The sequence below is a fragment of the Sebastes fasciatus genome, chromosome 16 (genome assembly GCF_043250625.1).
Source record: "Sebastes fasciatus isolate fSebFas1 chromosome 16, fSebFas1.pri, whole genome shotgun sequence".
In the NCBI taxonomy this organism is placed as follows: domain Eukaryota; kingdom Metazoa; phylum Chordata; class Actinopteri; order Perciformes; family Sebastidae; genus Sebastes; species Sebastes fasciatus.
In genome coordinates, this window is record NC_133810.1 from 18,940,325 (window position 1) to 18,966,091 (window position 25,767).

General features: G+C 41.7%; 1 protein-coding gene and 1 long non-coding RNA gene across 2 annotated transcripts in view; one reads left to right on the top strand and one right to left on the bottom strand.

The window, feature by feature from the left end:
• Positions 1 to 9,694, top strand: part of LOC141753345 (uncharacterized) — a 35,406-nt gene extending 25,712 nt beyond the window's left edge. The window contains exons 28-30 of the mRNA XM_074611917.1: positions 7,575 to 7,676; positions 7,846 to 7,995; positions 9,227 to 9,694. Coding sequence (XP_074468018.1) covers positions 7,575 to 7,676; positions 7,846 to 7,995; positions 9,227 to 9,330 — 356 coding nt within the window. The 3' untranslated portion in view covers positions 9,331 to 9,694. The remainder of the gene's footprint in view (positions 1 to 7,574; positions 7,677 to 7,845; positions 7,996 to 9,226) is intronic.
• A 6,150-nt stretch (positions 9,695 to 15,844) lies between these two features.
• On the bottom strand, positions 15,845 to 19,286 carry LOC141753194 (uncharacterized). Its single transcript, XR_012590412.1, has 5 exons — positions 17,596 to 19,286; positions 17,387 to 17,506; positions 16,728 to 17,266; positions 16,499 to 16,628; positions 15,845 to 16,413 (listed from the first exon to the last, which is right to left on the bottom strand). It is a non-coding gene; the product is annotated as an uncharacterized LOC141753194 (long non-coding RNA).
• Between the last annotated feature and the right edge of the window lie 6,481 nt (positions 19,287 to 25,767).

Below are 25,767 nucleotides of genomic sequence, written 5' to 3' on the forward strand. Positions count from 1 at the left end.
CTGACCTTGTTATCTTTATTGATCGTCAAGCAAATGTGGCTATGGATCCAATCTTTGGAGAACTACAAGACAGCCGCATATCAACAGCCGGCAAAGCCAAAGAAAAAGAAAAACCTTTCAAAAGTGGAATGAGAGGAAGCAGCTTCGCAACCAACGTGTCAGTGGAGAGGAAAAGACCAGATACAACAGTGAAGCAGGCTAGCACAGTAAAAGCAGCTAATGCCTTTGAAACACCATGTCTTTTCTGTCAAAAGAATCACACGTTGGAGTCCTGCTTCAAGATTAAAGAGCTGACACACGGTGAGCGTGTTGAGTTTCTAAAGTTAAAGGGACTATGCTTTGGATGTTTAACACAAGGCCATCTCAGTAGGACCTGCAAGAGGAGAATGGTTTGCAAACAGTGCTCACAGAGACATCCAGACCTTCTTCATTTAGAGAGAGAAACATATAAAAATACATCTGTTCCAACACATGATGTCTGCACTATAAAGGAAGAGGTCTCAGGAGCTCAGAAGCCAGTTACGCAGGAAATAGTTGGCTACACTGGGGCCGGAGAGACTGAATGTATGTTATCGATTGTGCCAGTGAAAGTGAGATCCCGTAAGAGTGGACGGTCTATAGAGACATATGCTTTCATGGACCCTGGAAGTACCGCCACGTTCTGTACGGAGGAGCTCCGAAAGAAACTGAACGTGAAAGGAAAACCGACTCAGATATTGTTGAGCACAATGGGCCAAGATGAACCTGGTGGACAGAAGCAGATTAACAGTAACGTGCTTTCTGACCTGGAAGTGTGTGACCTAGAGGACACAAAGTACATTCAGTTACCAAAGGTCTTCACACACAGCAACATCCCTGTTCAAAAAGAAAACATTCCCAGTCAACAACAATTAGAAAAGTGGCCATATCTGAGCGAAGTAATCTTACCACACATTGACGCTGATGTGGGCCTTCTCATAGGAGCCAACAACCCAAAGGCAATGGAGCCGTGGCACATAATCAATAGTCAAGATGACGGGCCCTACGCCGTGAAGACTGTCTTGGGCTGGATGGTGAGTGGACCTTTAAAGAACGAGAACATAATTTCCAAGGATAAGACAGCTCATTACAGTGTCAACCGAATCTCAGTGGTGGAAATAGAACAGCTACTGGTCCAACAGTACAACACAGACTTTCCAGAGCGTCATTATGATGACAAGGAAGAGATGTCTCAGGAAGACAAACAGTTTATGTTGTCAGTGGAAAAGACAACAAAGTTTGTGGATGGACATTATTGCATAGGGCTTCCACTGAGGAACGAAGAAGCTAAGTTGCCAAACAACCGTTGTGTGGCAGAACAGCGAGCTGCTAGTCTCAGGAGAAAACTGCAAAAGAATGATGTGTTTCTTGAAGACTACAAAGGCTTCATGGAGAGCATACTTGATAAAGGCTACGCTGTTGAAGTTCCTCAAGAACAGCTTAACTGCGATGACAACAGGGTCTGGTACGTCCCACACCACGGGGTGTACCACCCGAAGAAAAAGAAAATTCGTGTGGTCTTTGACTGCACAGCTTCATTTCAGGATGTGTCGCTGAATGGTCAGCTAATGCAGGGACCTGACCTCACCATTGGTGCTTTACTGAGGTTTCGTGAAGATTCAGTGGCGATGATGGCAGACATTGAATCAATGTTCTACCAGGTGAGAGTTCCAGAAGCAGATGCCAACCTACTGCGATTTCTGTGGTGGCCGGACGGCAACCTAGATGCACCGATGAAAGAGTATCGGATGGCAGTGCACCTTTTTGGAGCGACTTCATCTCCTAGTGTTGCTTCTTATGCTTTATGGAGAACAGCAGAGGATAGAAGAGACACTGCAGATCCAGAAGCTGTTGAAACAGTTCTGCGAAATTTCTACGTAGACGACTGTCTAAAATCTTCACCTACAGAAGAAGAAGCAGTTGCCTTGGCAAAGAACCTTCGAGACTTGTGTGCTGAGGGAGGCTTTAACCTCACAAAATAGGTAAGCAATAGCAGAAAGGTATTGTCATCCATACCCACAGAGCACCGAGCCAGTGAGCTGAAAGACCTTGATCTCACACATGATGTCTTACCCACTGAACGAGCCCTTGGTGTACAGTGGTGCACAGAAAATGATACATTCGCACACAGCATCAAGCTGCAGGACAAGCCACTGACTAGAAGAGGTATCCTTTCTGTTGTAAACGCCATCTACGACCCTCTTGGCTTCCTGGCGCCACTTGTACTTCATGCCAAGCTTCTTTTGAGGGACCTGTGCAAAGAAAAGCAAGGATGGGATGAAGAAATCAGTGGCAGGCAAGCCGAACAATGGTGTAAATGGTTGGAAGATCTCACCCACCTCTCAGACTTCAGCATTAACAGATGTGTTAAGCCTATCGGATTTGGGCGCACAGTCGAAGCACGATTGCATAATTTTTCTGATGCAAGTGAGAATGCCTATGGCACAGCATCATACCTGGTGTTGGTAAATGAGCAAGGCAGAACCCATTGTTCCTTCGTGATGGGGAAGTCTAGAGTGGCTCCATTAAAACAAGTCACTATTCCAAGACTCGAGTTAACCGCAGCAGTCGTCGCAGTGAAAGTGGACAAGATGTTGCAAGAAGAAATGCAAGTACCACTTCAACAGTCCATTTTCTGGACCGACAGTACAACGGTTCTTAAGTACATCGACAGCGAGACGGCTCGCTTCAAAACATTTGTGGCAAACAGGATTACGCTCATACGTGAGGCTACCAAACCATCACAGTGGAGGTATGTCAGAACATCACAGAATCCTGCTGATCAAGCCACCAGAGGCATGAAAGTTAAGAGCCTGATACAAGGAGAAACATGGATAAATGGACCACAGTTTCTGTTACAATCAGAAAGTGAATAGCCACAGAGACCAGATAATGCGACTCAAAATCTGCAAAATGACCCAGAGGTCAAGAACATCACAGTGAATACCATCACAGCTGAAGAAAAGTCTGATCCTGTGAACAAATTGCTTCAGTACTACTCAAGTTGGGACCGACTAAAACGAGCAGTTGCATGGATTTTGAGAGCCAAGGAAACATTGACTGAACTGAAAAACAAAAGAAAAGAGTTACAACTCTCCATCAGTCAGTCTGAAAAAGATACAGAGAGACAGAGGGTACTTGTGCAACAGCACATTGAAAAGTACAAATCTGCTATGGAAAAGAAACAGCTAATGGCTGCAGAAACGGAGATCATCCGACACAGTCAAGCTCAGTGGTTTCCTGATGAAGTGAAGGCTCTCCACAGTAATGTGTCTGTCAAGAGAAATAGTCAGCTGTACAAGCTTGACCCCATTTTACAAGATGGCATCTTGAGAGTTGGAGGAAGGCTGGACAGATCTTCCATGCCAGAGGATGCAAAACACCCAGCAATTCTCTCAAAACACTCCAGAGTAGCCACTCTCATCTTGACTGATGTTCATGAAAAAATTGGACACTGCGGACGCAACTACATGTTGTCGCAGCTAAGACAAAAAATTTGGATTCCTCAAGCAAACTCAGCCATCAGGAAGCTTATATCAGAATGCACGGTCTGTAGGAGACTCCGAGGCCGAGTTGGAGAACAAAAGATGGCAAACCTGCCAGAAGATCGACTCTTACCAGATAAGCCGCCTTTTACCAACGTAGGCGTTGATTTCTTTGGACCCTTTGATGTCAAACGGGGCCGGAGCACTGTAAAAAGGTATGGTGTAATGTTTACCTGCCTCACCATCAGGGCAGTGCATATAGAGGTAGCAGACAGTCTCGACACCAGCTCTTGCATCAACGCTTTGCGCCGTTTCATAAGCAGAAGAGGCCAGATCACCATCATGCGCTCTGATAACGGCACAAATTTTGTTGGTGCAGAAAAGGAGTTGCGAGAGGCCATTGAAAACCCGAACCAGTCACAAATTGAAAAGGCTATGCAGAAGAAGGGCATAAAATGGATTTTCAACAGCCCAGCAGCCTCCCATCAAGGAGGGGTTTGGGAGCGGCAAATCCGTACTGTACGGAGGATCCTTAACGCCCTGGTGAAAGAACAGACCCTCACAGACGACAGTCTTCAAACTCTGTTGTGTGAGGTTGAAAGCATAATCAATGATCGACCGATCACAAGCCCATCAGATGATCCATGTGATCTAGAGCCCTTGACACCCAACCATTTGCTGCTGATGAAAGTACAGCCCAACATGCCACCTGGAACTTTCAACAAAGATGATCAGTATGCTAGGAGACGGAGGCAAGTACAATATCTTGCTGATTTATTTTGGACCAGATGGACTCGTGAATACTTGCCCCTACTCCAGGAGCGCCAGAAGTGGACAAAACTGAAAAGAAACTTCAAGCCTGGAGATGTGGTGCTTGTAGTCGACAGTTCGTTCCCACGAAACACATGGATAATGGGAAGAATTATCCAAACAATACCAGACTCCAGTGGAACAGTACGCAGGGTGAAGCTGCAGACCAAAACCAGCACCCTGGAGAGACCTATAAATAAACTGTGCTTGCTGCAAGAAGCAATGTAAACACAAGAGGACCACATGATGAAGAAATGTGAAGAAAAGGACTGATAATTAAGAGTTTAAAAATGTTAATTGCAGTCTATTTATGAGAAATTACGTATTTGAGTTAGTTGATAATTGTTTCAGTTTGATGGCTCTTAGTATTTGAGTTATTTTGTAATTGCTTAATCTTTCCGCTTAACCATTAGGGGCCGGATATGTAAGAGCCACAATGTGTGAATATAAGTTAAAATTAATAATTTATAGTTATTGTAAATGACTTAGATAATGTTTAAAAAGGTAAAGAGACAAATGCATGTATATTTTATTTTGATAATTTAGACTCCCTTTAATATAGTGAGAGAGTGAGTGTGCATTAGAGTTAGGAGGCAGAGAGCTGCGTTAGACACGGGAGCACATAGTTTTTCTACCGTGTGACACTATGTAATATTTAACTTTTCTCAGTAAACGTTTTAAACTGGATTACATCTCCTGTCATTCGCGTCAGACTGAAGTTACTGTGCCTACAGCTCGTTTGTGGCTTATTTTTGGGATTCAGAAGGAATGCCACTACAGATGTGTTCCATTGTTTGCACCTCTCCACAGGCACACAATGGGCTTGGGCTGCTGCCCCATTTGTGAAGGCTGGCCAAGCAGGGGCCATGTCCGGACCTGAATCTATTAAGAGTTGACCACTGTATCCTTGGCAGGTTGGTGCCAGGGACCTGTAGGGTGGGGTCTGACACCAGATGTTTGTTTGACAGATGCTGATTGGGTGGTGAAGTCGGCTGGTGGGGTATTCTTCCATATTGGTCGTCTAGATGGAAGACGGGCAGTGGGTGGGTTGCAGATGTCTGCATGGATTGGTAGATGGGGAGAGTCTTCGACCTTTTGAAGCATCCTTTGAGTAGATGCTACTCGCCGGATATGTGGGGGGGTTATATTGGATAGGACAGGGAGCCAGGGGAGTGGTGTTGAACGAATAGTCCCGCTTATGATTCGCATGGTTGTGTTGAGCTGGGTGTCCACATGGTGTGTATGGGGTGACCTGGACCAAACGGGCACAGTATTCTGCTGCAGAGTAAGCAAGGGCCAGTGCCGAGGTGCGCAATGTGGGGGCTGCTGCCCCCCATTTTGAGCCAGCGAGCTTACAGAGCAGGTTGTTTCTAGTCTTCACCTTAGCTGCCGTTCCTTTCAGGTGTTCCTTGAAGGATAGGGTCCTGTCAAGTGTCACTCCCAGGTAAGTTGGGTTGAGGGCGTGTTTCAGCTTAAGTCCGCTGAGTTGGATATTTAGCTCTGAAGCAGCTTTTGCGTTGTTGAGGTGGAATACACTGGAGACTGTTTTAGCGGGGCTTGGTTTTAGGCGCCAGGTTTTGCAGTACTGGTCCAGCTTTGCGAGGTCTTCCGTGAGCACCTGTTCCAGAGAGTCAAAGTCTGGTGCTTGGGTTGCCAGACAGATGTCATCAGCGTAGATGAATTTACGGGATTTAGTGGTGGGTAGGTCATTTGTGTAAAGGTTAAACAGGGTTGGGGCGAGGACTGACCCTTGTGGGAGCCCGTTTGACTGTTTTCTCCATGCACTCTTATTCTGTCCAAGGTGAACTCTGAACCTCCGGTTAGTTAGCAGAGTTTTAATTGTTGCTGTTGCCCAGGCAGGGAGTGCTTTTGTGAGTTTTAGCAGGAGGCCTTTGTGCCAAACAGTATCGTAGGCAGCTGTGAGGTCGAGGAATACTGTTCCTGTCTTCAGTTTGCGCTCGAAACCATTTTCGATGAAGGTGGTTAGGGCCAGTACTTGTTCTCCTGTGCTGCGGCCCTTGCGGAAACCGGCCTGGTCTACGCAAAGAATCTCTTCTACTCCTGGAGATATGCGTTGTAGTATAAGGCGTTCTAGGATTTTGAAAGGGACGCAGAGTAGAGAGATTGGGCGGTAGCTTGCTGGTAGTTTGTGGTCTTTACCAGGTTTTGGTATGGCAATTACTTTTGCTGACCGCCATTTCTTTGGGATTGAGTTTGACTGTATTATCCTGGTATAGAATTGGGTCAGCCAGGTTAGAGCTCGGGGGCCCAGATGTTTCCTTTTACTAACGTCGTCGCAATGTCTAATCTCAGTAATTAACTTGGTGAGTTCAATATTGTAATTATGCATAGGAGTGATGGTCAAAACTACAATAACAAGACCCAAGTTGTAATGAACCCGTATTATCCTTTAATAAGATTTCAGTCTTGTAGCGCTTAACTTTCACACAAAAAGTAGACCAAAAATGTAAACACCTTGTGCAAGTGGACTCCCACTAACAAAGTGTGTCATATAAAGTTATGTGGTATAGAGTGCTCCAGGGATGACGTCTTTTTGTAGGCCAACCAGGAAGTTAGCATCGCCCTGGGTTCCCTCGACAAAAAGCCAACGGAAATTTAATTTAGGTTTTGGATTATTGCAGAAAATAAGCGGCAAACACACGTTTATGATACTTACACGTTTTGTTCAGCAAGATATTCTTCACAAATGAACACCACTTTCATGATTTTTGGAATGTAAATGCAATCGCCAGAAGTACAAAGCTAACGTTAGGCTATAAACAAAATACACCACCGTCGCATTAGGGCGAGTATACACAACGAGGATGTAATGGCGGACGAGTCGGCGTGATGACGTTCAGTCATCTCATTTATCCACTTGTTAGCAACCGCCATTTTTAAGACATGTAAAAGCTTCAAAATTCACGAGTGGGATATTTACTGATGTATTTTATATCCAAGAACAAAACTTTAAAGTCTCTTAAGCTTGTGTTAACCACAGACCTTATTTCAGGCATCTAACTAAAAACCCATTAAAAAAAAACCATTGACTTCCAGACGAGGGAACCAGAAGTGTAAAATGCTAACTCATTTCCGGGTTTAATGACTAATTCCTGTAGCACTCTATTTAGCAGCATGTTGCAAAACTGCAAGTCCAGCCAACTGTGAAATGATTTACCGGTAATACAACAAACTTAAACTAATGTGTATGCACTGCAGTATGTATGTAATATACATATAAATGCTGTTTCTGTTTTGTAGGTTTCTTTATATTCGTGTTCTTCTGTGCGGTGAAGGAGAATGTGAGGAAGCAGTGGAGGACCTACCTGTGCTGCGGCAGAATGAGGCTAGCAGAGAACTCAGGTTAGAGATTTTCACTTTACATGTTTCACACTCATGTACTCCTCTATTTAGTTTCTGATTCCTTTGAATATGGACACATGTTCCTTCAAAGTAACATATTCATATGATGGTAATTAATGACACATCAATGATTATGTTACATTTCATCTTGTGGAATTTCTTGTCACAGAATGGAGCCGCACTGCAACACAGAAGACAGTGAAGGCATCAGTGACCGGACTAACATCTCTTCATTCCTCAAAGTCCTCCAAGTCCAACAACTCATCCAGCTCCTCCTCTTTCCTCGTCAGTGACTCTTCAGAGCAGATTAGTGGCATTGGTAAGTGAAGTCTGCCATCGTGATTGTGAGAGTCACAGCCACCTGACTTTGAGATGTTTAGACACTCATAACAAATTTAGACTCTTAAGCCTCATCCACATAGGGAACGTCAGGAGCGCGTGGCGGCTGCGTTACCTGTTGTTTTTTATTTCGGCGTCCCTGTTGACAGGTTAGAGCAGCCACACTGCCCGCGTGAGACGTGCATCACACATGCGTCTCTTCTAGAGAATAGAGGTCTCGCCTACGTTTGACGCGTGCTGCGTGCGTCTCACAGCAACAACAGACAGTGAAAGGTATCTATAGACTGTATATTGACATCATACCAGCAAGATTACTAAAGTTTCGATGTCTAGACATCTGTAGAATATGTTACGGAGATGAAAAAAAATAAAGACTTATTTTTAAATCAACACTTCCTGCTTTAATTTCAAAATAAAATCCATCAAGCTTTTTTTTCTATGGACAGAATTCCTTCATTTGTTAATATAAGGCTTTTATTTTGAAATATGAGCAGTCAGTGCTGTGGAACATGCAGTGACTTGGAGAGCTCCATGAATTGATAAAGTATGGGGCTTAAATCAACACGTCCTGCTTTCATTTCGAAATTTAAGCCCTCAAGCGTTTTTTTCTGTGGACAGAATTCCTTCATTTGTTAACACAAGGCTTTCATTCTGAAATATGTGCCTGACAGTGTTCTAGAACATAGAGTGATCTTGTCCGCTGCCTATTTCAATACCCAAACAGCCTTCTGCAGCCATGTAAGCAAGCAAACGAACTGGATCAACAAAGATAGCATGACGTTAGATTCTACCCGACCTGAAAAGCCTTGGCGCATTTCTCTGTGGTCCGTGTGCAGCTGGTTATCAAGGCAGCGAGTATTTGAGACACACAGCCGGTGAAGTGATTCAGAATACTACTGCTGGCCAGGCTAATGCGGTCGTGTCTGGAAGGTAACCCTCAAATTGCGAAAACGTGCGCTAACTGCTAACATTCACACCAGAAGAGCGGACGGGCCACGGCTCCAATGTTTTGAATTTGGACTGCTGTTACCCATTTTAAACGCTAGCTGTCAGTCCTACATATTGCTCCTTTAAAGAGGTGAAGTTAAATGTATATTTAAACAAATTTTGCATTGAGAGTGGCCAGGAGCCCACCACTTTTTCCACTAGATATAATTCCCCTTAGGTATTTATTGAAAAAATAGAAATAATGCAGAAATGCTGTATTACAGGTAGCCCATTTGAAGACAGAGCAATCACAGCGGACGAAGACCCCAGTACGGATGTGGTCCTCAACGAGATCAACAGGCAGTACAGACACCTACCAGTGCCCTGATCCAGGCCAAGGACAGGACAGACTGTTTAATGGCTCTTATTTTGAAATACTTGTATGTAATGTTAATAGAGTAATTTATGCACCGTCCATCTGCATGTCACATCTATCACACGACTTGTAATGGGAAATGGAAATCCTGCATTATACATGACACATTATACTTTTCTTAATTGTATTTGCACTTGAACAACCTCTATTCCTTCGTACAGTGATGTTATAAGAAGTCATATCCCAATGGTACGTTGCATACACTGATGTTGACCCACTGGTCAACAAGTCAATATCAGGACATCACAACAGATGTGTACCAGTTTTGACTGTAAATGACTTTTTTGTAATTGTCAAATAAAAGGAATTATGTCCACATTTAGCACAATTTATTGGAGCAAAAGACTAGCGCTTAGCGTGTCAGCATGCTAATGTTACAGTGTTACTATTACTCTCAGCTGAGGTTGACAGTAATTAAATAATTAGTGTTGGTATTGTTGTGTTAAGTGTAAAAGTGAAGACTTTGATAGTAGCTGAAAAGTGAGGGGAATTGCGGAAGTATCCAGGGTTCATCCTATGGGAGACATGAATTTCTTTAAATTGGCAAATTGAGAGTTTCACTATGGGTTAAAGTATTGGACTAAGATTGCCATCACTAGAAGGATGCAACTAGCGTGGCTAAACAATGATTCACACCCAGGCACATGGGTATATTGTCAGGTAGCACTTTGCATTAAATGTGATGAATACATTGCTATCACATTCATGGATACTACTTAAATTCTTAAGGCATTCATATAATCTACTTATCTGTCCTCCCTGCACCTTTATTTTAGCCATGCTAGCAGCAGTTCCATGGATGGCAATGTCTGTCATTTGGTCAATCTACCACTTTGGTTCATACTGAGATATCTCAACAGCTACTGGATGGATTAAGATTAAATTTTGTACGGACATCCATGGTCCCTTGATAAATTGTAGGCTAATAACTCTTTCTTCTAGTGCCATCAAGTCTAAAATTTAATTTGTCCAATACTTTAGCTGATGACCAAAATCCTCAAAATGAATGACATTCCCATCATCTTCAGCTGTATGTTGCTAATTAGCACATGTCACACATAACACAACTGTGCAAACCTTTATCAATGGCTCATGCTGTATCTACATTGTTTTTCTGCTCACTGATATTCCAAAGGGTGTCCTTGATTAGTATACATCAATTCCCTTTTTTAAAAAAAAGAAAAACAAAAGTTAAGGAATTGTCCCCAAAAAACACTTTTAATTGTTGAGGTCACAGAGAGTATCTCAAGTGGGACAGAACAGCATTCAATGAAATTATATTGAATGAATAAATTTAATGTAAGTCCCACAGGGTTGATCACACGTAAACATGCTGTTTACTGTATATGTAAGCTACAATCACCGTCATTTACATGCACCCAATACAGTCTTAACAATACTCGTCAAAACCGAGTATGTGGCTGGACCGTATAGGGTCAGTATGTGAATTTGTGGCTAAATTATTACACAAATAGTCAGCGGTCATGTCTATTATGTTTTGCGAACAGTTTTTTTTCCACTTATATCTTAATGTTTGATTGAAAGACAACTTATAATGAAGCAAATGACATTCAGTAATAGTAAATGGTAACATTTACTAGTCAGTATATTATACATTGTATACAAGGTGAAAAGGTATGAGAATGACATACAGTATGCAAAGTTAAAAATATTTCAGTTTTTTATTAAAGCATGTGTATCAAAAGCATTCATCATATAAGTGGTGTGTAAGAACATCTTCGCTAAGGTTTATGTCATCACTGACGTTGTTGCTGCCGTATTTATTCCTAGATGGAGTGTTAATGGAGCAGCTACAATGTTAGCATAGCCTGGCACTGATCAATCCGAATTCCATTTAGAAAACAAGCATTTTAAAAGTGGTTTGCTTGTCGTCTTGCGGACAGACCCGACAAAGCATGAATTCAGACTTTTTACTAATCAGCATCATTATGTAGTTATTTCGGCACACTTTTGATCCGTTTACAACAACATCGCTGCCGTACTTATGCCTAGATGACGTTATGTTGAGTAGCTACAATGTTAGCATAGCCTGGCATTGATCGATCCAAACTTCGTTCAGAAAACAAGCATTTTAAAAGTTGTTTGCTTGTTGTGTTGCAGACAGACTTGACAAAGCATGAATTCGGCCTTTTTACAAATTCTTTACAAGTTTGTTGCAATTAAAAGGACTGTTTGTAAGAATCAGAAATTGCTTGTTAACAGCAACACCTGTGGCTGTTAAGTCAACGAAAGTCAGCGTCCTGTTGCTCGGGCTCGCGCTTGTGCTCGCCCTACATAGACATGAATGAGCAACGCTCAAAACAGTGAGGCGATACACGTCAGCTAAAACCACAATATCACTCTATATTTCACCTGCTTGGCAGTAATGTTGGCTGACCAGATGAAGGTCTCTCCATGAATCACTACTAATCCTAGTGCTTTTCCTGCTTCTGCCTCCCGACCGCGGCCGGAGGGAACAAGGGAGACACCGTAGTTTTGGTCGGAGACGATAACGGTTCTCGCTGCAGAGCCCTGTCACTTCACGAGACACGGGAAACCTCTCTTGGTCTGGAGGAGCTGCAGCATTTATTTCTGCACAAACGTCCACTGCATATTCACTAGATATTCTCAGAGCTAAACTAACTCTTCTGAAGTGTGTAGTGTGCGCGCATGCACGTGAGAGTGGAGCGAAAGAGCGAGAACGAGCGCGGTGTGTGAGTGAAGGCAAGCCGGCAGAGGAGCAGAGGAGCAATGATACATTGAACCGTTGACACGCTCCCCAGAAAACGTAAACACAGGACTGTTCCCCCCGCCTTTTCATTTTGAAAGAGCAACGGCCAATGAGGAAACTCCAACAGTCGGCCGACCAATCCTGTACTTCATCACTCAGTCAGTCACTCACTCATTCACTCACTCAGTGACAGACTTTTGCGTTTTTAGGGCTGGCCCTCTGCGGTCCAGCCATAAAACGTAAAAAACACATTTGGGCTTAAACACTTCAGTCTCACTGGGCATGATTACATTGCGTTGATACAATCTGTGGTGAGCCTACACATTAGCTTATCCCCTGGCATGAGCTCATAACTCAAGAGTAAAGAACCTTAAAAAAAATCTAAGGAAAACAAGAGAACACACAGCTGTTGTAAGCTGAGTTACGCCACATTATCAGTGTACCAAATCACTGTTAAACAAGGAAGATTAGGGTAGAATGGTGTTAATAGAGGTGGGGAAAATAAAACCACCATTGTACCCCTTAAGATGTGCTCAGACTGAATGTAAAGTCAATTTTCATCTTGATTTATTCACACTAACTTGACTGCTGGAGTGTAAACCAAAAATAGATCATTATAGTGCAGATATTAGCTGTAGTGAGTCAGCTGTAGTTCGCTAACAATAGGCATATGATTGTGTGGAAATCCATTTAGTTTTGTTTTGCCTCTAATTTCCATGTTACATTCAGTCTGAACACACCTTTAAGGCTACAGCAGAAATGGGAGGAGCATTCACATTCCAGCTGCTGGGGATTCAAGCAGAGCTGGAGGATTGTACAAAACAAAATACAACAGCATGCAAAAATATACAGTATTGCTTTGTGTCCATTCAGGAATGTATGAACTGTTGATCTCAAAAGATAATTTCAGTCATTTCTATCAGTTATGTTACTAGAAAAGCCAACAGATCACAACAATCAACTTGATGAGTACACGGTTATTACCAATAGAAATAAGGGCCAAATCTACAATATTGCAATCCAAATTGTATTAAGACAGTAAATTATTATAATATTAAAAACATTTGTAGAGTTGTTTGTGAATTTATGCATACTAAAATAGTAAATGGGATATGAAAAACATGTTAACTATTATCTCCGTCAGGAGATTATGTATTTGGTCTCGTGGTAGCAGTGTGTCACACTTTTTGAAAACATTTTATTGACAACATATTTTATTGACTGTTTTTTACAGTCATGACTGCGGACTACATCTACTGCTCCACAGTCCAGTCCAGTGGGTGGCGGTAACGCACCTCTAAGGTAGTTTGCTAAGCGCCAATAAATACTAAATAATAATAAGAAGTTTTGTTTATGTAACTACTGTATTGAAATTTCGAAATAAAATATAGAAGAAGAAGAAGCAGCAGCAGCAGCAGCAGCAGAAGAAGAAGAAGAAGGCTACGGTTATGAACGAATTGTCCCTCTCTTGATTAACATGCCAGGGTAAGACAATAGCGTATGTATGTAACGTTATGTATGTATAACTCTCTCTTAGCAAATGACAAACTGAACCGAGCGCTAACTACAATGGAGCGCGTCTTCTCATGTCGGTAAGAGAAAGATTGTTAAGGTTAGCTATTAGCAGCCGGTGGGCAGCAGAGACCTGTGGTGTGTTTGACTAACAGCTAACGGGGCTAATACAGCTAACAGCCAACTAATCAAGCAGCACAACTGACCAAAGTGCTGAATTCACACCAGCCAGCGGCTCACCGCAATAATAATTTTTTTTTGCAGCCGGGAGGCGTGTTCATGTGTTTCAGGCGGGAACAAATTATTTACTAGGTCATCATGTCACAGGATCTGTTTACTGATTGGCTGCAGGTCCACCTCTAAGGTAGTTTGCTAAGCGCTAATAAATACTAAATAATAATAATAAGTTTTGTTTATGTAACTACTGTATTGAAATTTCGAAATAAAATATAGAAGAAGAAGAAGCAGCAGCAGAAGAAGAAGAAGGCTACGGTTATGAACGAATTGTCCCTCTCTTGATTAACATGCCAGGGTAAGACAATAGTGTATGTATGTAACGTTATGTATGTATAACTCTCTCTTAGCAAATGACAAACTGAACCGAGCGCTAACTACAATGGAGCGCGTCTTCTCATGTCGGTAAGAGAAAGATTGTTAAGGTTAGCTGTTAGCAGCCGGTGGGCAGCAGAGACCTGTGGTGTGTTTGACTAACAGCTAACGGGGCTAATACAGCTAACAGCTAACTAATCAAGCAGCACAACTGACCAAAGTGCCGAATTCACACCAGCCAGCGGCTCACCGCAATAATAATTTTTTTTTTGCGTCCGGGAGGCGTGTGCATGTGTTTCAGGCGGGAACAAATTATTTACTAGGTCATCATGTCACAGGATCTGTTTACTAATTGGCTGCAGGTCCTCTCTGGCCACACTTCGCTGCTAAGGTGCATTTCCCCCACATCTGGCGAGGGAGGGCGTCTAAATGTTTTCCATTCATATCCTATGGAAATCAGGAGAAGCAGTCGCCAATATGGCAATACAATATGGCGGCTAGTTTGGAAACTTTCTTCTCTTATTTCACGAAAAATAGTTAACCGAAATGTGTTTCTGAAAACATTTGAGGCGAGAAATAAGCCATGTAGTTGCTGAATCTGTCTTTATTTTGGATCAACAATGCTTAGTTTAAAAGTTTCTCAGGGGTTTCCAGAGACGGCGAATCGCACACACCGATTACATTACGTACCCACCGCACCCACCGTCGTTTTTTTTTTTTTTTCAGAAATAAAACCCATTTAGTTTATTTTGGCGTATCAACACTATAAAGTGAAAGTGTCCACTCCATAGGTAGTCTCAGCTCAGAGTAGCAGGAGTCATATTTTACACACACGTGATGAGAGAGAGTTGACAGACAATATTATAGCGGAGGATTTGGTGTTGAAACGAAAAGAAGAAAATACCTTTTTGACAATATTTCAGATTTAAACCCAATGCTATCAGGGTACCATAACGTAAATGAGGCAGTTGCCGTGAGGAGGACGGAGTGGTCACAGCAGGTGATCAAAGTAAGCGCACTACACATATTGACCTACATCTTTTCTTGTAAAAGGTCCAGTGTAATTAGTAACACTGGTGTTGTCACAGGTTTATTAACCGGTGGGAAAGTTTCCCCACCATCATATCCCTAATTCCACGATAGGGTAAGTCACCACTTGAGTGGCCAGTTGAGTGAAGCAGCGCGTCTTCAAGCGCTCTTGCCAGATCTGGTGGAAATGTAGCGTTAAACTTTTCTGAACTTTTAGTTTGCCCGTACTTCGCCGCAGCTTTATAGACATTGCATGGCAGCACACGGCAGGCCACATTTTGCTGCTGTTCTGGTGGGAATTCGGCGTTAAACAGTCAACATGAAGCATCGCGCTATATGTCCACCAGTGGACACTAGGGAACGCGCTGCTCCACTCAACTGGTCACTCAAGCAGTGACATACCCTGTCGTGGAATGCACCTGATTGGTACCTGGTTCTCTGCCCGCGTTTTCAAATAAGAAACAACATCGTGGCCTGCGCATAAACTTTCTGCTATTCCAGCTAAACAATCCACCAAAATCTACTTCTGAAAACATTTTAGGCGAGAAATAGGCTATGTCACTGCTGAATCTTGTGTTGAGATTTTTTAAACTTTATGCAAATACAGACCCCCTCCAACTCGCTGCAACACTCCCACCATGCACTTTTTTTGGGGTTACAGCATGGTATTAATCAATGACCTTGCATGCTAATAAATAGTTGTCTTAATTTACATACCCCAGTGAAACATTGACAATGCCTCGAAACTTGATATTTACAAAATATTTTAATCTGAATATTAAGTTTCTCTGCCACGAACAGTGATTAACAAAATAGGTCATCTTCTATAACATCAAAAGAAAACTTAACAAAAATGTTGTTAAAAGTAAAGCATAACAACAGAATGTATGTTTGCACTTAACTTAAATTAACATAACTTCCATTAAATTAACTTAACACAACATTCCTTCAAACCCTGCAACTCCGAGGGGCCAGCTCTTGAAGTTGAGCCTCCTAACCCTCTTTCCCTGGGAGAGCCACTGCTTGACATCCTGCCTGGCATCATAGTCCATCAGCTCTGCTCCCTCAAAACTGATTCTGATGAGGTCTTCCAAAGTATCAGTGTGCAGACTTGCCCTAACATCTGACTTAATTCCTTTTTGCAAAAAGCCTCTCTCGCAGACTGCTGCAGATATTGGGAGCACCAGCATGATCCTGACCAGGTGTAGGATATTCTGCAAGAAAACAAGTAATGATCAAACCAACTATCCAAATCTACAGTCATGTCATGTTATATACTAAAAAAATAACAGAGCATACTGCATAGTCTGAGCAGTAGGGCTCTTTTGTCATCATGACTTCCCACAGTCCAAGATAACTTTTATCTTTGAATGACGTGTTTATCTTCTCTTGGAACTCCTCTTTTGCTTGCTCTTTATTGCACCAATTCCTGGCACAAGATGAGAAGGAAAACAAGGTATTTATCAACATAATTTCAGGTATAATATCAACAGAAATATTATACATGTAGCACAAAAAATAACTTCACCTCTTCTACACCTTGGTCCAGGACCTCCAGCGTATCATATGGCCAAGAGTCGTGGTTGAAGACACTGAAACACCTCACTGCCTTTGCTGTTGGTGTATCCTTTGCCTTCTCCTCTAAACATGTCAGTGTGCTGATAATGTTTAAATACAACAAGTCACCAAGTAGGCTGTTAAATCTGTCCTTGGGGTGTTTCACTGTAGACTGACAGGTCAGCTCAATGGCTTTTTGCAGTCTGGGGGCACACTGGCTGACTGGTTGACCTTCTGCCAGCTTTGCAGCTTCACCTTTAAGAATGGTGACTTCCTGTAAAGAATAAAAAACTTAAAACACTAAGTACATTTTATTAACAAGAAATAAACATTTATATAGACAGTACATATGTGTACCTGATATTTAAATCCCCGACTCCCAGTTTCTTCTCCTTTCTGTTGGTGCTGCTCCTTCATGGCTGCCAGGAATGCAGACAGCTTCCCATCAGGTTTGGGTCTGGCTGCCATAGTTTCTATGGTAGCGAGGATACTTTTGATGCCACTAACAGCCTGGGAACAGTGGGAAGACAGTTTTGTTTTTTTTAACTAACATATCAAAAACATATTAAGGGGAAGATGCAAAAATATATTTCATCCCCTGGCTCCCTTCTCTCTCTCCGTCTCCCTCACCTGAGGTAGGATTACATCATTTCTCTGGAGCAGCAGGCTGAGTCGGCTGATGGAAGAGAAAAGGTCTGACAGAAAGTGGCAGAATGACACAAATGTCCCATCCTCCATGGTGGCTTTGATCTGCAAATGTATCAGTGTAGTTCTCATTCTCAAGTTAAAATGATTTCAACAATGAAATACTGCCCAACTCAAAATGGTACAATACTAACCTTCTTTGCTCTGCCAGCTATGTCTGCATTGGCTGAGGCACCTGCCAGGTGGTCCATGTGCATATACACCGCTGTAAACTGTCCAGGGGTCTCATTTATAAAACAGTGCGTAGGATCCATACTAAAAATGTACGTGCGCACAAAAGCCGAAAATGGCGTACGCCAAAAAAAATCTGATTTATAAACCGTGCGTACGCACACCTGCACGCAATGTTCCCTTTATAAATCACACTCCACCTGGAAATGTGCGCACGTGGATCCGCCTCATATTCCGCCCTCTACACGCCCACTTTCAACCATAAATGGTCCATGCAAAACACCTAATTAATGTTTCTGCATGTGAATGAGCCTGTTTGATCTTTACGGTAAATCACGGCAACTACCGAGAGGAAGACCGAGAAAAGGAGTTTTTCTGACACAGAGATCAAGGGTGCTTGTAGTTGAGGAGGTCTCTGAACACTCGTTCCCTCTTAATTCTGTTATACACGTCATTTAGTCCTCAGTGCCGGTATATCCACCAGCACCATGCAGCATGTTACCAGTGTCACTGCAGTGTTTATATCTGTACAGCAATCGATTTCATCGATTCACAACTTGCCAAAATGATCAAGACAATCAGTAAAATCCACCACGCTGGATATCATTAGAAAAAAGAAGTTTAACAGGTGAACACAATTTATTTATTATTTAAGTTTTTATAGTGAACTTGTCCTGTATTATGATTAGGACTGATAATGATAATGAGGATATGGAGAGTAACGATTGTGTGAGAGCTGTCACTGGCTTTATTTCTACACTTTGTTAATTTACACAATCCATACTGGTGAAGATGTGCTGGGTGGAGGTGACTGGTGAAGATGTGCTGGGTGGAGGTGACTGGAGGAGGCAGAGTGGCGCACCGCGGTGGCGCACTGGAGACAGTCTGATAGTTGCATCGGATAGCCGTCTTCATTTTGTCTATATGTATACTGTATCTGTCCCTATCTAATAAAACATAAATAAATTAATAAGTCACGTCATCACTGCAGCGATTTTACACAACAACTTTATGAAAACGAATATGATACTTGATGATATCTGCACACTATTAGAAGATATTATTAAAACTATTGGCGCTCTGCTCTGCCATTCTTTAATGCTATTTGATATAATCTTGGATTTCTACAACCGATGATGAGGATTTCAACAGCTGCTCCACAGCTGACTGCGAGTGTCGGTAGTCCGACCCTCTCCTTTGAGCTCCGGAGGTGGAGGGACTGTGATGGTGAGACAGCGCTGATGAGATATTGAGCAGAATTTGATTTGAGTTGGCTGATATATTTTACATTTGTAAGGTGCTTGTAGAATAGTTATGGCTCAATAGCACAAATAACACTGCTTTTAAATGTTTATGATAAAGTGGATATAAGTATGAAGAGAAGTTAAATGTGTGAGAGGCATCATTATACGTATAATGACATTTAATGTCTACAGTCTGGCTTCAATTCACCACCTCACCATCTGCGTCTCCAGTTTCCCCTGCCTCGGTGCCTCCATAATGTGCGTACGCACGGGTCAAAGTTTCCGTACCGGTGCGCACATTCTCCCGTCAAGTTTGTTTTTATAGATCACAACTATTGCGTGGGAAGTGGCGTACGCACATTTCAGGCCCCGTTTTGTGCGTACGCAACGGTTATAAATGAGACCCCAGAGCTCTGGGGGTTGGGTCTTTGTGGCCCAAGTTAACAGCTGCACCGTCTGCCCCCATTGCTACGGTTTTCTCCATCCAGTGGGCACATTTTGGACCAAGGGTAGCAAAGGCTTTCTTGGTTGCAGCATAAATGCCTTAAATGAAGCAGACACACATGGAATATTTGTTTTTAAGTTTACCTTGAACTGAAATGTTGATTGATTAATATTATTTATTAATGCATTTATTGAAATGTATGAATTAAATTCTAAATATTAGGGTATTTATAATTAAGTATAGAGCATTTTTCATTGTCATTATTTGTCATTATATAGCAACAGAAATGAGGGACACACACACACACAAAAAAACACACACACCCCTTACCTTTTGCATGGGCGTGTTCAACCTCACTATGGCCAATCAGGATATTGGACGGTCTTCCATTCTCAATGACACAGGCATAGATAATTTCACATTCTCTGGTGGAGACGTTGGTGTCACCATCTTATTACTCCTATAAACTGCACACAAGCTACGTCGTTTGAGTAGGTTGGATTCACATTCAACCCGTTCTTCTTCATTAATGTCATAAGGGATTTGAATTTTGTAAACGGAAGTTCCTCTTTTGCTACATTATAGGCAGTGTTGAACTTAATGACCAGTTCATTCTCCTCCGTTGAGCGATTACTGTCGTCTAGCCTCTGAAAAGAGGTTGGGAGGGGCTAGGTGTTGCGGGTCATGCATCGGTCCTGGCAGGTTTTGTGCTTTTTGCTGTCATTGTGCTTCTTTAAAGTTTCAAGCTTAAACTGTGTTGAGCCACCAACAAGTTTAGAGTTGCCTGCAACGGACGGACCACATTGCCTACAATAAACACACAGCATAGCGTTCCCCTCGTACCGTAACCACGGGTACTGTGTTAGCCATTGTGGCTGAAAGTGGTACTTCTTTTTCTTCACCTGTCTGTCACCTAGTCTCTCCGTGCCTGTTGCACATTCATCATCGGTGGTGTCTGAGTCGGCACCTCTGTTAGTTTCTCCCTCACCACGAGCTTCCTCCTTTCTCTCCTCATTTTTTTTTTTTAAAATAATCAGCGATAGACCGCTTCATTTTGGGGAACAGCGAAACTTTGGCGCCCGGCAGTGTGTGATGCGCGTGAGGTAGGGGCGGCTTATGTGCACGTGCGAAGGTTTACACAGAACAGAGGAAAGTGCAGGAGGGGAGAGAGAGGCTGCGCTACTGAGGAACAAAAAGGATTGCCTTCACCTGAAGCCCCGCTGCCACTGATGAACAGTGCTGTGTGCTTGTTTATTTAAGTTTATTAATATTGAATGTGTCGTGTGTCAAAACTGCACCAAATTTAACAAAGCACTCCCTTGGATCCCCAGTAATACATATGCCGAGTCTGACTACAAGTAAGTTCAACATTCCCAGGGTATCTTTTCGTTATATGGCTTAGCTAACCTTAACAAAGAGGATCCTCTGTATCAACTCGGTAAATCAACCCAGGGTTTCTCAGTCTGGTTATGAGCGCCTTCACATGAACGGGGTGATGTTTACAGCATATGACCAATCCAAACATGGACAAGTCTACAGACTTGCAGACAGACAGGCAGAGCGGCACATTTTACAAAGGAAAAGCAAACTATATCAGACACATACGAAGAAGTTAAACACATAATCTAGGTTAATAGTAACAGCTGAAGCTGCCAAATGCAGGAAGGACAGCTGGCAAAAGAAAAAATTGCTGATGTGTGAATGCGTAAATTAACAGATTTATTAATTTAACATCGTCTAGATGGGCCAGTGATATATAAATAGCTTTCAGAAGTGTAATGGATGAGATAATTACACTTCATTAAAAAAAATTAAGGGATAAAAACTATCCCCCCACGTCAGAGGGCATGAGTGTGTAAATTCTGTGTTGGGGCTGGGTGGATTCTTTGATGATGTTGCAGGCTCTTCTGTGGACAGTGGTAGAAGTCCTGCAGAGATGGTAGGGGCGCCCTGATAATCTTCTCCGCAATCTCTGCAGGCGACCTGAAATTTTATAAATGCTGTTTAATGATGCAAATCTTGAAGATTTTAAACTAACGCAACAACAATACGAAACGTGCCAATAACATTTGACTAAATGAGTAAATAACATGTTAGATTAGCATAATCAGATGTTTCCCTCTCATTCTAAACCGTATCAATACTACTAACTTTTAAACACATTCTCCATGTATGTAGTCAAATAAAACAAAATACCTACAGTATACCTACATCAACAAAAGATATATCTTTTGTACCTCTAAGTTAATGCTAGCTTGTGATGCCATTAATACTATCATATTCACCAACCTCATGTATATAAAGCAACATGTTACATTTATCATCCCATATTTATTGTAGCACCCCTTGCACTCTGCGACATTGCACTATTGTCCTGCTGTTTACAAATTTCATTGCGTTGTTGTTTTCTGCAAGAAATGCATTTCCTAGTTACCATTGAAGTAGCATAGATTGTTTACCACTAGGAGTCAAAAAAGTTGAAACACCTTGGTTTCTGGCCAAATACAGATTATTGTTTTTTTTATCAAATACTCTCAAATCAATAGTTGATAGCCATTAAGATTAAATTCCAGTCTCATAACAGATCATCTTGTGATGCAATGTTGAACAAAAATTATGAGCAGTGTACATATTGTATGCTCTATATCTATGTATGTGTGTGTGTGTGTGTGTGTGTGTGTGTGTGTGTGTGTAACACAGACTGTACAGTCTATTGTGTGTAACGTTAGGCATACAGCTGTTTTAGATTGTTTATACTGATAAAAATCCTTCATTTACTATAATATACACAACTTTTATTTAATAAAAGGCTAGAAACGTGGACTATCATTTCAATAATGTTGGCAGCCTTGATAAGAGTTGCAATCTCCGTCCATCTTGGATATATGTATCTGTTGAACTCCGTCCGTACGTCTAACTGTGGTTCTGTTACTGGCACATGAGTACGTCGAAAACTGTGGGTCTGTGGGGCTCTGCGGGGCTCTGCGGGGCTCTCTGGGTCTGCAGGGCGCTGATATTGGTACAAAGAGACAAGAGTGACCATCATATTGTGAAAATGTGAAAGCTGCAGTCTTGATTGTTTTGAACACCAAACAAATTACAATATACAGTATAGACTTTATATATAAATTGAAAACAGGTGTCTATTATTATGTCCCTCAGACGTCCAATGAGATGCTTCATGTTGTCTAAACTTGAACGCTGTGGGACATTGCATCCAAAATCCTAATCCAGCTGTGCCTGGCTCTACTTGTGAGGAAGGTGCAGCTTCCCTGCTATATCTTTGCTGGATTCACTTAATTAGTGTAGCAGCTGTAGAATGGTTGCTTGTAGATTGTAAGACACCACTCAGACCAGGAATCAGGATCTGCACATTTATTTTCCTATAAGGAGCAGCACAGGGCACAGTCAACACACACACACTCAGTGGCAGGCTCTTTCTCAGTCCCCAGTGCACAAGCTGTCCATGCTTTTGCCATGTGTGGTTTGTACATTACACATATAACAGAGTAGTTATAAATATAATATGTAAACATAAAAAAATACAAAAGCTACAAGTGTATTGAAATCAGTAAATACAACAAAAGTCAATAAATGAAATGTATAGCACCTGAAATTAAATGTAATACTTTAACTAGGTTTCTAACCCTCCAGTTTACATGTAAATAGCAGCATTTCTTCATAAAATAAAATAAAAGTGCACTGTAAATAATTAGTTTATCTTCATATTAAGCTACTTAACTAATGCAGTCCATCCTAACTATACAGGAAAAATATACAACCAACAATTAAACATCATAACGCACCTATAAGGAGCAGCACAGGGCACAGTCAACACACACACACACACTCAGTGGCAGGCTCTTTCTCAGTCCCCTGCAGCAGTCAGACAATATGCAAATGAGCGAAAAACTCCGACGGAATTAACAGAAGTAAAAGTCGTATTTTGGCCGTTCGAAACCAAATGACAACCTCAGAAACATATTGATAACGATGCATCATTGCATTTGCATACAGTTTAAGCCAGAATACACAACTTTTAAACATGCTAGCTTAACCAGAGGAGGACGAGCCTCACAACACATCTTACCAGTGCACAAGCTGTCCATGCTTTGGCTATGTGTGATTTGTGCGTCAACAATTAAAGCCCCCCTGCTACAACAGGTAACCCGGAACCATGAAAAACACAACCGTTTCATTCACTCAATACAAAGTTAACACAAATAAAGTTACAATACAGATAATTTCGCTGATATTGATGACAAAATAAAGTATAACACACCGGTTTTGAGAATGTTCACTAAACAAAATGAAAATAATAAAAATAACATAACCAACATATTGACTCAGCTACATTAGTAACTCACTGCAGGTGATTGATTAGAACCACACAGACGTCTTCAAGTCCAATACATTTATTTCCATCACAACCATATTCCTTCTGCACATCAGTTTGGTGAAACCATTGTTCTGTAGAATTAACATTATTGATAAAAAATAAACATGTAAATAACACAAGCAATGTATATAGTGTTTATATTAAAAAATTAAAACTGCTTGATTAAAAAAATACACGGATTGGATTGTGCAATATAGTGCAAACTGGCTAACAGCAGAGAAATGGCATGACCGTGTACAGGCAACAGGCATCTCTGAAGCTGAAACAGCCTATTCACTCTTTAGCAGCAGGTTTATGTTAAGGGCAGGGCAGCACTGCCATCTACTCGACGATAAATTATGTGCAGGGGCATTTTACCACTGGCCACTGTAGCTGCTGAGTTACATAAGCTGTGAATGCCTTGTAACAAGCGGACCTAAGATGTGGCCGTTCGGTACAATAATGTTAGTAACACTGCGAACCAACACATCAGGCAGCAATGCATTCATCAGATGAAGAGGACTTCTTCTCTTCAATAAGGCCCAAAAGGTATCAAGGTACAAGGGAGCTGGATGAAGACCTTGCATGTATCTCAGATAAGATGGACCTATTGAACTAGAAAAAACTGTCTGTCAAACTCAACACTGGTTTACCTGCCTCTGCTGTGTTTAAGTACCTCTTCAGCTGTGCTGGACTTTTGTTCACTGAAAAGCGAACTAGGCTGAACTAGCCCTAACAAACATACAATATGGTGTACTTGTGTACTTGTATTTAGTTAATACTTACTGCAACAGTTGCACCCGTTTCTCTGTGAAACAGCATACAGTAAGTGTTTTTCTGACTTAGCAAGATGATTGAGCCGAGAGAGAAAATTAAGTGTTTGGATTGGTGTGATGATCCAGTGTTGTAGATACAGACATGTTGTGGTTCTTACAGTAGTGTTGGTTTGGATTGCAGGGCATCTGTTCTAAAGACAAAGGGTTTCTCTAATGCTATTTGTACGGGGTTTTTTTAAGGGCACATACTATTCCTGCTCTTTAATTGACTTGGAAGACTTTTGTTCTGTAAAGTTTAGCACTTATTGCATGTGCACTGTCAAACAAATTATAAATATGAACAATTGTTGACATGCTTTCTACATCTAATGGGAAAGCTCATGTAACAATCATTCTTCAACTCTAATAATACTTTTAAATAATAGCTCAGTAACTTTTACTTTGAGTACATTTTAAAGATACTTTATACTTTTAAGTTGATTTTTACAGAAGTAATTTTACTTATACTAAATTTAACTAAAGTAACAGTACTTTTAAGTATAATATTTCATTAATCTTTACACCCCTGCCTTACCTGTATGTCCAAACTGATGACACTGTACTCCACACTGTAAAAGGTTTGGTGTGTCATCAAATATGCTGTTTCTGTTTTGTAGGTTTCTTATATTTGTGTTCTACTGTGCGGTGAAGGAAAGTGTGAGGAAGCAGTGGAGGACCTACCTGTGCTGCAGCTGAATGAGACTAGCAGAGAACTCCGGTTAGAGATGTTCATTTTATATTTCAATTCAATTCAATTCAATTCAATTTCTTTTTATATAGCGTCAAATCATAACAGAAGTTATCTCGAGACACTTTATATATAGAGCAGGTCTTAGGCCGTACTCTATAGTTTAAAGACCCAACAAGAGATCCCACCAAGAGCATTGCAACACGCTGTGGCCAGGAAAAACTCCCCGTTTAGCGGGTAGAAACCTAGAGCAGAACCAGGCTCTGGGTGGGCGGCTATCTGCCGCAACCGGTTGGGTTGAGAGAGAGAGAGAGAGAGAAAGAGAGAGAGAGAAACCACAGCAACCACAATAATAGGGCAGCAGCTAAAATAAAATAAGTAGGATAACAAAAATGAATAGCAGTGGATCAAAAAGAGTGATAATACAACTATCGGAATTGATATCATCGGGTCGTCCTCAGACGGGCTTTCCAGCGGAGCTTCCAGCTATCTCGGTCCTCCATACATCTGGCTAGCTCGCCAGCACTCTCCTGTATCTCTCCTCAGTACGTCCATGTATGTTGGT